The 13,386-nt window shown below is 41.4% G+C and overlaps 1 protein-coding gene across 13 annotated transcripts in view; it reads right to left on the reverse strand.

The window, feature by feature from the left end:
- Nucleotides 1-12,790, reverse strand: part of PARD3 (par-3 family cell polarity regulator) — a 657,871-nt gene extending 645,081 nt beyond the window's left edge. For 7 of the 13 annotated variants that reach the window (XM_043509557.1, XM_038392143.2, XM_043509556.1 and 4 more), the window contains exon 1: nt 12,346-12,789. In XM_043509557.1, coding sequence (XP_043365492.1) covers nt 12,346-12,465 — 120 coding nt within the window. In that variant the 5' untranslated portion in view covers nt 12,466-12,789. Of the gene's footprint in view, nt 1-12,345 lie in introns of all 13 variants that reach the window. The other 6 variants (XM_038392147.2, XM_038392144.2, XM_043509558.1 and 3 more) reach the window with 1 other exon arrangement.
- Between the last annotated feature and the right edge of the window lie 596 nt (nt 12,791-13,386).

The raw sequence follows: 13,386 nt of genomic DNA on the forward strand, positions 1-13,386 counted from the left end.
GCATCATGTTCTTAATAGAGAAAGACTATTTCAATGCCAGAAACTTAAAAACATACCATGGATATCTCAAGGAAATGCTTGCTGTGCATGTGGGGTAGGAAATTTTGCAATGCAGATGCTGTCTAGGTGACAAAAAGGTACCTTTTTTCAATCCTGTTAACTAATTCACTACCTATCTGTGGCCTTTTTTCATCTAGACATTGAAAAAAGATTCCTTCCCCCACCTCACCCTCAAGTGTGTTAGCATAATTTGAAACACCTTTGAACATCCTGCGTGCACACAGTGTAACACCTTTAAAAATCACATTCGCTGGCTGTATGGTAACCTGAAGCCTAGGTTAGATAGAGTAACACACAGCTGCAGATTTAAGGGTAACACTGAGCCCTTTGTTTTTTCACTTGATATTTTACATTTTTCCAGCACTTACTTAATTTAAAATGAGACTTCGAACTACATTTTCTTGAGTGATCAACCATTACAAAATTGTAAAAGATGATATCTATCAATTTCTGCTATAGAATATGTTTGGTTTTAAAATTAAACATGAAAAAACTATTCCTGTGAATTGATATATCTGTATCAAAAAGTGTGGTTATCAATCTGAAGAGAGGCTCTGAAAATGGCATGAAGTGAGGTTCAAAGTTTTCCCCTCTCTTGCTGATCTAACTTCTCAAATTTGTTCGGCTTGAAAAATCAAAGAAATTTTTTCTAGCCTCCAGTGGTGAAATTTCAAATCCAAGGATGAGTTTAAGTGTTCTGTTCTCACATCATCATCAATGGAAGAGATTCTGCATGCTCATTTTAGCTAACAATTTTGAGATGATACAAAAGGCAGAAGACATTTGAGCTCTTTTCTCCTTTTTCTCATTAGCCCTCCAATGCCAACATGAGCAAAAACATCATCTCTACCAGAAAAGTAAATAATGTGCTTCAGGGCACACACAAGGCCAAATCTTTTACCCTCACACATTAAGCGACAGTATAGACATATAATGCATCCGATGAAGTGAGCTCTAGCTCACGAAAGCTTATGCTCAAATAAATTTGTTAGTCTCTAAGGTGCCACAAGTACTCCTTTTCTTTTTGCGAATACAGACTAACACGGCTGCTACTCTGAAACCTGTCAGTATAGGCAAGTGAAACTTTCTGCATATGCCATGGAGAAGCAGTCTGGAGCAGGGATGGGACACGGATAGTGAATCCACTAGCCCCAGCAAATGTTGCCTGTGTATCTTTGTGCTGAGTTATCTACAGAGCTGAGTTCTCTGGCTTGCAGGGGAAAGGATTCTTTGCATAGACTCCTAAAAATCTTGCCTCGAAGCAGAAGAATCACACCTGCTCCACCATGCCTGGGGCCTTTTAACAACATAGCGGAAAGTAGGGTTTTTTACACAGAGAAAAAATAAGTTAACTAACAAGATGTCAATTTGCTGACCATAACTGCACTTTACACTTCAGTGGGCTTTTTTGTGATCAATTATGGATCACAACTGCACAATATTTCAACATTTCAACATTAGCCTCATACTCTGAGCTGAACAATAGTTTATCACCTCTCTGCTGCCAACAGGGTGATCCAAATTCAAGAGCAGGATAAAATTCTTATGCCTTCAACCTACAGAGGCTATATGCTTTACAGAGGTTAAATACTCATTCACTAGGAAAGGCTGTGCCCCCACCACTACACTGTTGAAATTCCACCTCTGTCAGTATTTGGTAACTGGCTGTTTTCCCAATGCTTTCAGCTGCAGGCAAGCAGTCTTCACAGGGAGGCAACAGAGGAGAAACTGACAGCAAATGCACACACAAAAAAGTACATTTTAAAAATGCAAACACACTTCAATGCAACAGATTCTTGAATCCAAATGAGTTCAGATCTTGTTATTCCAGTTAGCTATTTTATTAATGAAGCTAAAGCAGCTGGTACATCAAATTATTATGAAATAAAAAAACTGATAGCAATCTACCCATAGTTCTCAAACCTTCTGACAGATTTTTTTTTTTAAATCTATCACCACACAGGAAGAGTGCTCATTTTTTAAAGTACCATTTCATAATTAATTAAATCCTTGCCCCTCTCCATTCAGAATAAACTCTGGAAACTCAAAATAAGTTATTCCTTTATCTCACATGCGTTACATGTACACATTGTTTTATTATTGCATATTTCTCTTAAAGTAGGATATTGCCACTGATCTTTAATAGAGAAGACATAAGTTACCGGGCACCTGTTTTGGGAGAATGAAGTAGTAATCAAGGGACTTTGTAAGCAGATACAAAAAAGTGGGGTACAGTGGAACAATTTTTAGCTTAGCAACTTTGGCTAATTTTCTTCAAAAAATGTGAAATCCTGACAACATATTTCCATAGCTAGAGACTCAATCTTCTTCTTACTGATTAATCAAAGCAGAAAGAAGTCCAAAAATATTTTTGAATTACTATTAGTTTCAATCTTTATAATCTTCTTCCTAATTAAAGGTATATATTCACCCAGAAAGAAGATTCCACCCCCCCAAAAAAAAAACATAAGAAGAGGGAGCATTAGCCTCCAACTCCCCATGTAATGGAAACTGAACCTCTCAGCATTATCAACAGGCTGTGTGTGAAAGCATGTGGAAAGAGTGTGCACATGTAATATAGTGACTCATTTCTTTCAGTAACATTTTACTCAAACCTCCCCTTGCCCAATAACATTTTCTCTTTTTTAAAAAATTGTTTTGAAAGAAGTTTGTTACTAATTCCAATCTTCTCATCCCTGTTCTATGATAATACCCCTATGACTCTTAGTATTGAATTCTGGAGATTGCATTTCACACTCTCCTCTCCTTATCAGTTTTGTTCTATCCTCCTTCAAGACTTAAACTTTAGCTCTTTCACTTTGTACATTTATTTACTCATTTCATTCCTTTATCTTGTCTTGCTTCCATATAAACAACTTCTTTGCTTCCCTTCGTCCGCATTCTTTGAAAGGGAATACTCATTGGGGGGCCCTATTCATGTTCTCATTACCTCAGTCCCTTTCTTTTTGCCGGCCTCCAGGGATATCCCATTTGCTTTCTTCCTCTCTTGTAGAACCACATCTCTTCCTGAATGCATCCCTTTCTCACAGTTTTCCTCTCCCTACTTCCCACAGTCATTCTCCTTCCAGTACTTCCCTAGCCCAGTAAGCATGGAAGTCTTGCAGAGCCAGAGAGACAATGAACTGAAAGGCTAGACAAGTAAATTGCACTAGCACAAAGGAGCACACACAGGGGTATGGCTTTTCAGAAGATGGCCATAATAAAGCAGCAACTACCCAGGCTCTAATCCTACAAGGTTCTGGGCACCTTCACTTCCCAGCAACATCTGGACTGGGCCCACAATGAAAGTACTACAGTTCTAAAACTGTACCGCCCTCAGGCTGAAATGAGCTATCAGTACCTGCTTTCACTTGCATTTAAGGGCCCAGTCATGCAAGGTACTGCAGGTCATTATTCCCATCTAAATCAACAGGAATGGATACCCCTTAACACCAGGGATCAGGAGTTTTGTATTGCTGATAGAAGGACTCAGTAAAGTCTCTACAGACACAGGTCATGCTGTTAGTAATGTCAGAATGCAATTTATATTTTCTGTACTGACACTCCCTAACCTAAAACTTCAAACACCCCTCTCTCTTTAGCAGTTATAGCACATGAACTTCAAAGGCCAAGCACTCTACATTTTACAAGATATTTGGAGAAGGGACCAAATGATATTCACTTTTTCAATAGGTCTACTCACGGGAAAAAAGTTCATAGGTATTTAAAAGTCAACAGCTTCTAGGTGTTGGTTTCTCTCTTCTTTATGTGCTAAATGTTACCAATGTTAAAAAAAAAAAAAAAAGAAGAAGAAACTGAAGTGGAAAATAAATCTTTTCTGTAACCAATGCCTGTTAACATACAGTATATATTGCAACAAAGTGAGTATACAAATCTTCTTTGATCTAGCGGTAACATCTGGAAACAATTTTAGAAAACAACTAGGGCTACAGTCGAAAAATCTGCAACTGCTAAAATATTTTGATCAGTGAAAGAAACTGTATGTTCCCTGATAGTTTGAAATTTGTCCATTTCTGGATAGCTTTGGAGTTGGACTCATTTCCCTTTTACTAGTTTGTTAACGACAAACATTACAAGGCTCAAGCCCAGCACTGCTTCTGAGCCCTTTTAAGTTAAATGCCCCTTCTCAGAGATCTGCTGGATAATGTAAATCAGCACTGAGGGAGTTTAATTTTTTTATTTGTCTTCCAGCACCAGACTTGCTGAGCCATTACAGTGACTCAATCAACATTTTCTTTGTTACAACTGGGAGGGGTCATCATATACATACATACATACACACACATACACACACCAGATGCCCCAAAATATCTTTCAGAACTTCCTTATACTGTACTACCTTTCCCCCCCAATCCTTTTGGTTTTGTTACTGCTTGCAAAATATTTCTGAGCAAGAAGAGCTATGCAATGCTCTAGATTTATAGTAAGAAAATCCCATTTTATTTTCAGTGTATTAGGTCAGTACTGTTGCACATTTTATTCAATTTATATTTACATGAAAAAAGTTGCTTTCAGGGAAAAAGATGTTTTCTTTTGAAGCAGATGCTCATTGGCCTAAACAAAAGGAAATTTTAAGGCAACATGAACCATATTGTGTATATCATCTTCATCTTTTCTTTTCCCTTTTAATCCAGCTGGTTTTGCCTAAAGTCAGTTTAAGAGTACTAAGATACAAAGAGAGGTCAGTCTATGGCACAAAGAAGAACGTGTTACTTCCAACGGCATTTTTTAAACAAACATCATAAACATCTGCAACCATTATTAGAAAGGTTAAAGTGTAGAGGACTATGAGATTCAAATGGTTTCCCGCTGGTTGAAGCCTATCACCTAGAACAGTGTTTCTGAACCTGGGGGTCGTGAGACGGCCTTGGGCGGGGGCGGGTGTTAGAGGGTAGGAAGCAGGGCAATTGCCTGGGAACCCACAGCACAGAGGCCCTCATGAAGCTAATTTATGTGTTTCATCACGAAGCCACAAGCGGGGGTGAGGGGGCAATTTTTTTTTTTAAGTCCAAAGGGGGTCACCAGCACAAAAAGGTTGAGAGACACTAGCCTAGAACAAGGAAGCCTGGCAACTCCCTACAACCCAAGTAGGGACTTTAAACTGATCCTCCAAAGTAGATAGTGACAGTTCCCCTCAACATGCCAAGCTCCTTCACAGCCCCCACCTCCTGAGCACTGTTTAAAAAGCTATGAAATACCATTAATAGATTCTGAATAGAGTTTATATATTACACACCAATGTAACTCTCAAACCATTTTTCCCACACACACTCAAATAGATTATTTCCATCATAAAAGAATATGTATATATTAAGAAGCCTCATAATATTAACTTAAATAATGTTTACTGTATGTGTGGAGTTTTTATACTGTCCAGCTTAAGGAATATATTTATCAGATTGATAAAAAGATGGGCAGGTACCATACTTGAGAGAAACATCCTAATTTTCATGGATTTATTCTTACTAACAATAGTCGATCAGCTATATTCGTTATGAAAAGGACAATCAAGGGTACATCTATATCTACGATCTGTACACTTATATTTTTAAAATATTTATTTTTTCCTAGTCTTTATGGTGATGAACTTCCAAACATGAACTTAAATATAAACCAAGACAGTGTTTCTTTCCTGAGACTGCAGAAAACTCCAACTTCTCTGCTTCTGCTTATAGCTTTTGCCAAGCAATAGAGCAAAATTAACTGTCAGTTCAGTTTCATTGCTTCTATTCAGACCCACCATCAGTAAAGTGGTCAAGAATCATTCTCACAGAACTATGAGCAGCCATGGAGGTACCCAGTCATTCAAATCAATCTTAAATTTTTCAAGAATTGCACATCAAAAGTCAAATATTGGACACACAAATTTCAGCCTCAGGTTATCAGCTGAAATGAGTAGCAGGTTCTTTTCCTATTCTGAGGCTAGCTTAGGGTACATTTATTTAGCTTTAAAGGAGGCTCAAGATTTATGCAAACACTGAATTAAGTGAAGCCTAATAAAATCAGATTTTTCACTGAAGCAACTGAGCATTTGTCATGTCACTTTTTCTCCTGTGTGCTCTTACTGAGACACCATAGAATACTATAGGGTTAGAAGTGACTGTAGTGGTCCCAGCTAAGCTGGCCATCATAAACCTAGGTCCCAATTATGCAAAGCGCAGCAGCATACAGTTCCTGAGTGAAGCCCCACCCAAGTCAGTGGAGTTCCATGCTGCCACAGCAGTCCATCCTTGCACTACACAACGCAGCCCAAGGACGCTAGAAACCATGGGCTGGTCTCTATCACTAGGACCGAGTTTTTAGTAATTATTTTAGGGGTAGAGGTGGGGAGGTGAGAAACTGTTTATGTGGCAAATATCAAAAGAGTGATGGAAATCAGGTATTTTTTAAAGTTATTATCATTGTATCATAACAGACTATCTTTGAGGGATCAGCTTTTAAACAAACTAACTTATTTTGAAGTGAATGCATGGTTTCTGGTACTTTGTTTTACTTGTGCCACATTGCTAGTACTGATGAGCACATAACCAAAAAAAAGTGCAGCACATTCACTAGGAGTACAAACTTTCCCACACTCCCTGCCAATGCACTTCAGTTCTAGGCACAAAGCTGAAACTTTCAACTTTGGGAGGCCCAGCTCTCAAGTAGCTGAGACCCCATACCCATTTGATGCTTGACCTTTTTGCTTAGACAGCCACCAACACCAGTTGTGGCATGTACTCAGATATCCACTAGCATTTAGGGTGCGAGATGACCAATGCACCTCACACAGGTGTTCAAATAACTGTCAGATAGCAGATACTTTGTCACTACTGCCCTAGCGTGACTAAAACTGACAACTAAGCTTTGTTCCAGATGTTCTATATTACATCACTATCTCCAACCAAAAAATTTGTTTTGATTTTCTGGGGGAATGAGGAAAAATAGATATAAGGAACCATTGAAAGCAAGTCTACTGCCTCATTTTCACTCTCAGACTCAAGTCACAATCTCTGAAAGCTTCTCTTAAAATCTTTAGGGTGCCAATAGGGGGATTGGAGGCCTTCTTGCTACTATCTCAAGCAGGGGATTACCAGGTGAGATTCTTTGGCTTGTGCTCTGCAGGAGCTGAGATAAGATGCTCAAAATGGTCCCTTTGACCTTAATCTACCCATCAATCACTTTTCCCTACCTGGCAGTTTTCTGTACTTTTGGTGGATACCGGAATCGTAGCCTCCAATGAAAGTACACCCATTTGATTCTCTCTCTCTTTGAGGCGTGCCACGTGCTGTCAACTGGCCTCTGATGTGGCTTTGTCTCTCTCAAGACTCTCAATGAAATCTATTCAACTTCTGCACATTTACACGTCCAGTCACACACATCAAACGTTAAGAAAATAATCACCACATACAATTGCTTTTCACCTCCAGAGTAACTGTGCATTATCTTCTTTTTATTGTAAGCTTTACATTCTTTATATTTTCCAAACACTTACAGCAACAAAAATCAAGGACCAGGCTGGCAGAAATTCAAAATTGATAACCAAAAGGGACCTCATACCAAAGCCATGTAGACTAAAAATACCAATCTGCTCCTCTTTACAATAAATGTCCCAGCTTCTTACAAACATATAACTAACTTCTCTGACAAACTTCAGAATCTTGGGCATTTAAGTCAATCTTTTGGTGAAGTTATTCAATTTTAATTGTTCAGTTGCTTGTGCCTTTATCTGTAGCAGTCCATAATACATATTTTAATCTAGTTACTGTGTGAAACAGTTTATTGGCATCAATCCATGCATTTCCTTTGAAAATCATACACACTCCCAAGATACTCTAGCTCTCAGCTCCTTATTATTCAGTTACATAGGCCAAGTCTTCTTGTTCTTTTTTCATAATTCATAGCCTCAAAGTCCCCCTACAACATTCTGATTGCCACCCTCTGTAACTTTCAAACTCAAAGTCATTACTGTAATATTGTGAGCAGAACTACACAAAAACTTCTGCTCTCCCCATAAGTAGGTTTTGGAAAATGTATCCATCACCTACTAGCCAGGGTAAAATGCACTGGTGCAAGTCATAGTGGTTTATACCAGTGAGCATTTCTTCATTAGGGGTTTACATCAGTCAAATTACACTGATGTTGCAATATCAGTGGCTGAAATCCCAATGGACACAAGGCCTTAGAGTCTGCCAAACTTGACTGCATTCTCCAAAGAAAGATTTCTTCTTATCCTGGGCAAGTGGATTGTAAGCCCTGCTTACAATTCAAGAATGCATCATATTGAAAGTTGGGTTTGTTGGGTGAGTTTTTGTTTGTTTTAAAGTTGTTGAGAAAAAGCAGAATATTTATATTTCAACTATACAATCTTTATTGGAATATTTTAAAAGATAGAGTACTTGTAATAAAGTTTCCAAGAAAATGTTTAGACTTTCCATCACATCGGCATGGGGATGCAGTCCATCATACTAACAAGTTAACCCATATTTAAATAGAGAGAGATTTTGCATCTATAATGGGAAATATTCACAATTAAAATATATAAAATATAAAATATACTCATTCCTAATCATCAAATACAACTACAGAATAATAAAAGGCAATAACCGAAGAAAATGAAATGTGTTATTCATATGCTATTTAATTTTTTTTTTTTTTTTTTTTTTTTTTTAAATAGTAAGGGTTTCTTTTCTGACCCTAATTTCCTGGTTTTAAACAGGTGTTATTTCCACTCCCACCACATCGATTCAATTCTAATAATTCCAAGTGAGAAAAATAAAATTAAAATAAAGGTTAAAGATTGAGTTACACACTCAGTATTTTATGAACACATTTGCACACAATTCCAAACAGGGTCTTTAGTGCCAGAATAACTCCATTGGCATTTCTTGATTTGTACAGTATGCATGTAAATGGCTAGTGTTGTGTAGGCATATCAAAACCACTCTTCGTTTAGATCTACTGCTAGTCACAAACTGAAAACTGTGAAAAGAGAGAGCTAAGCTCAGTATGGTTCTGATCCTGCAAAGACTTACTCATATGCTTTACACCCTGCAAGCAGCTCTACTGAAATCACTCGGACTATGCACAATATGCAGAATTAAGCAGGTGCATACATTTTTGCAGGATGGGTCCTACAGTCTCATGTAAGTGTTCAAACATTATATAAACTTCTATCAGATTTCTGCTTTCCTGCAAGAGGCTATAACTGGCGCTAGAGTAGTATGTTTTGGAAAAGTCAGAAAAACTTCAAATGATGTCAACATGATACCAAAAATAAATTTAAAAAAAACACACTTGTTCCCTCAAATATATAACTGATTATATTCCTTGCCTCCTTTTCTTTTTAAAAAGCGAAGAGCTGTAAAACTGTTGAAATCCAATACAAGAAGACCATCTAATTTACACTAGAAGGGTGGGGCAGTGACCATAAAAATCTGATATTACCATACCTAAGTATTTCCATATTACTCTCTCATGAATAACCGCACTGTTACTTGGGAAACATTTGGTAAAAACTATCTATATTTATTTACAGAGGTACTCATGGACTCAACAGTATATTATCCAAGTGTCTTAATGGAAGATCGGCAATGCATATAATGTCAAACCTCACTTTTAAATTAACAGTAGAAAACCCTAAAAGAAAGGCCTGTGGTCTCAGTTGGGGTAGATTAGTGTTTTCACAACAAAATTTCCACATAATAGAAGCCATCTTTTTGTAATTAACACCATTCCAACCCACACACAACTGCAACAAAGCTTACCCCGTGCAAAATACACAAAGTAAAATAAAAAGCAAACAGGTCCTTTTCAAAACCCAAGATCAAGAACTCTGAAGGCTAGGAGTGAGCAAAGTTGTAACCTTGCAAATTATCTTTAAATAGTTCATCTGTCAATATATCACATTTCAGAGATACTTAATTTTTTTTTTCCGTAATGTAGCCACATAACACAGAGCTTTTGTCATTGGTCCCTCTCCTCCATTTGCAAACATACAAGCAAACATACTTCCCGCTCATTCTCATGTAACTTCCCTGTGTTACATACTGCAATTTGCTCACATGGAAATATAATATTAAGAATGTATTTGTATCTGTCTTTAATGCAATTTAACAGCTGGAAATAAGAACATGATCCAGTACAATATGACCAGCCAGATATTCATTCACAGACCAGTTTGGGAACCACAGATTTAATATAATGGTATTAATGTAACATTTTAATATTGTAAAAATTAGGCACCAATCCTGCAAATATTTACTGCCAAACATAGTCCCATTTAAGTGAGTAGCATTAAGCTCATGAGTCAGGGTTTACAGTGTTGTGTCTTAACTTTAAGAGTGCTTTGGGACATTGTCTTTTATTTGCATATGAAATGCCATGCACGTGAATGAACCTGTATAAATAACTACAATTGGTATATAGTAAAAAGTTTCACTGAAAGATGTCAAGATGCTATTTCCCGAGTCTAAGCTATGTAACATTACACTTAAGAGGCATATTAAAAATACACTCGGAAGTAGTGATTGTCCCAGAAAAAAAAATTTAAAGAAAAAGGAAACAAAAAAGGGAAACTTTGGTTGCCCCTTTTCCTATACCAGCCAGGGGTTCTCTTTGGAAAAAACCCATGCACATAATTTCCAATCCACCAATGCTAATGCCAACAGACTTTAAACTACAGCTTGGTGCAATTTCAAAAAATCTTGAAGTAAAAATTTCTAAACTGAAACTCTGCAATCAAGTCCTGCACAGAAAAAAAATTCAGGAAGGTAAAAAATAATTCATACCCAACTACTTGAGCAAAGTTAGTGGGGGAGGGGGAAAGCACCAGCTGAAATTTCATTAAACCAACTGGTCTTTATCAAATAGGTCTGGGAATTAAGTTGACCAGAAATGAAAAATGTTTTGCAGCAAAAAAGTAAAATATTGTAAGTGTATACAGAAAGGCAGATACAATTGTTTGTAAATGACTGTATATTTAATCATGCACCAACACCATATAGAAACTGTTCCAGACAAGTTGTAATTATTATTAACGTCACCAAAAAGCAAGTAGGAAATCAATTACATTTCCGAACATAAAGGCAATGGATATATTTCCAGCACACAGGCTCCCTACACTGTCAACTTTTTTCGCAATAACTGGAAGAGTAAACGATTCTCTGTGTTGACATGAGCATTTCTGACACAGACGAGGGCATCGACTTGCCGTGAAGAATGTGCTGCTTCACATTAGTAGTGATCATCCTAGCAAATAATCCAACAAAACGCTCTTTAACCCACACTAACTTTTTTATTCTGCAGCCCATCCTCTTTCCAGCATCTTTCTGTTCTCCGGCACTGCAAGGGACATATTACTTTTTCAGATATAAACATTAGATGCCTATTGTTTTGTGAACTCCACACATTTCACTGCTCTTTTCCTCCTGGGCCTGGAGCAGCCGGGAAGCCTGGGGCTGGATTTGAACTCTTTGCAGTAACTACTGCTCAGGAAAGAGACATCATTTTAAAGGAGACTTGCTTTGGGGATTTTAATTTTGTTCTGTTTCAAACACCAGGCTTTGAACAAATGTAACAAAACCTAAAGCAGGCAGTTACACCGCCTTCTCCAGGACAATTAAACTAACAAGATGTGACCCCCCGACGTGACAGCCAATATCCCAGTTTGTATGGACCTGGTGCACTGAGGATGTATGCAACCAACAATAAGAAAAACATGGGGAGGAGGCATTTCAAAAGCACACCTACAAGAAGCTCGCTTGCTCGTTACAAAATAGCAACGAACAAAGAGTTCAGGCCCCAAAACCCACGAAGTCTTTGCGACTGTGTCTCGCTCCGGGCTAAATCTCAGCTCCCAGCGATCGGTACAAAGAAGCCATGTTCAGTTAGCAGCTCCTTTCACACCGACACACGCTCCCTGTCCCCAGGGCCGGGCCAGACAGCCCAGCAGCGCTTCCAACTTTACTGTCAGGGAAACTAGACCGCTGCCCCCAGGAGCAAGCAGCGCTTGTGGCCCGAACTCGCCCGCGCTTCTTCCGGCCCTGGAGCTCTCCGCCAGGTGGGACACCGCAAACTCCTCTCCTCGCCCAGGGCGGGCGGGGGGCTGCTGAGGCGAGGCGAGGCCAGGCCCCTCCGGCCCCATGCCCACGTCTCTCCCCAGCCGAGCAGCCTGCACCTTCCCCCCCCCCCCCTTTCCAGGAAGCGCCATATTGATCCCGGGCGCCCTCTCCCAGCTCCGGCGGCCCCTTCCCCCGCTCGCTGCCCCGGGGCGCGCAGCCTCACCTTGGCGATCGCCTTCTTGTACCTGGTCACCGCTTGCTGGATGAGGCTGAAAACTTTCATGTTGCCGTCCCCGCAGGGCACGACCACCCGGGTCCGCCCGAAGCACACGGTGACTTTCATCCTGCCCCGCGCGCGCTGCTCGGCCCCCAGCTCCGGGCGCGCCTGGCTCTGCGCCCCCCGCGGCCAGCCGCCAGCACCGGGCAGGAGCCCGGCCCCAGGGAGGGCGGCGGCGGCGGCTGCTGCGGACCGGCCGAGTCCCCGGCCGGCGCTGCGGGGGCCCCGCTCACATGCTCGGCCGCCGCCGGGGCGGTGCCAGCGCTCGCTGCTGCCTCCGGCCACCTGTTCCGCGTCTCCTCCTGCGCGCGGCGAGGCGGCGGCGGCGGCGGCTCCCTCCCATGCGGCGGGGGAAGGGCCGCGCTGTCTCCCCGCTATGGCCGCGCAGGGCACTGCCGCTCGCCCGGCCTCCGGGCCCGCCCTCCCCCAGCGGCGGCAGAAGCGGGGCTGCGCCTCCTGACACATGCCCGGGGGGAGGGGAGAGCCGGGCGTCGGGCCGAGGCCCATGGGGCGCTGTTTACGCGGGACTCTCCGCAGGGCTCTGAAGGAAAGGGGCGGCCCCCCCCCAGCCGTGTCCTTGCCGCAGTGGGGAGCCCTGCTCGGCCCCGGCGCTGGTGATTCGTGCCGAGCCCGCCCTACAGCGCCTTTCAGCCCCAGACCGCTCTGCCTCCCCCGGGAAGGGCAGTGTTGCTATCCCGGCCAAGTCAAGCTGCAAGCAGCCATGGGGCAAGAGGAGGAAAGAGGGAGGGAGGGAGCCCAGGCTAGCAGAAAGGGGGCCTGGTGGGTGAAAGGGGGCCCACTTTGACATCCCCCACCACTTCTCCTGGCGGGGGCAGGTTTTAAACCTCCCCACCCCCCTCCAGGTGCCTCTCTTCGCACCCTCGCTTCTGCTGCTTTTAGGTGCTTTTCCCAAAATGTCAAGGGCCTGTTTTGTCCAGGTGGGTGCAAGCTGCGCCACACTCACCTCTGCCCCCGAGGCCCTGGCTC

Source organism: Dermochelys coriacea, chromosome 2 (genome assembly GCF_009764565.3).
Source record: "Dermochelys coriacea isolate rDerCor1 chromosome 2, rDerCor1.pri.v4, whole genome shotgun sequence".
Lineage (NCBI taxonomy): Eukaryota > Metazoa > Chordata > Testudines > Dermochelyidae > Dermochelys > Dermochelys coriacea.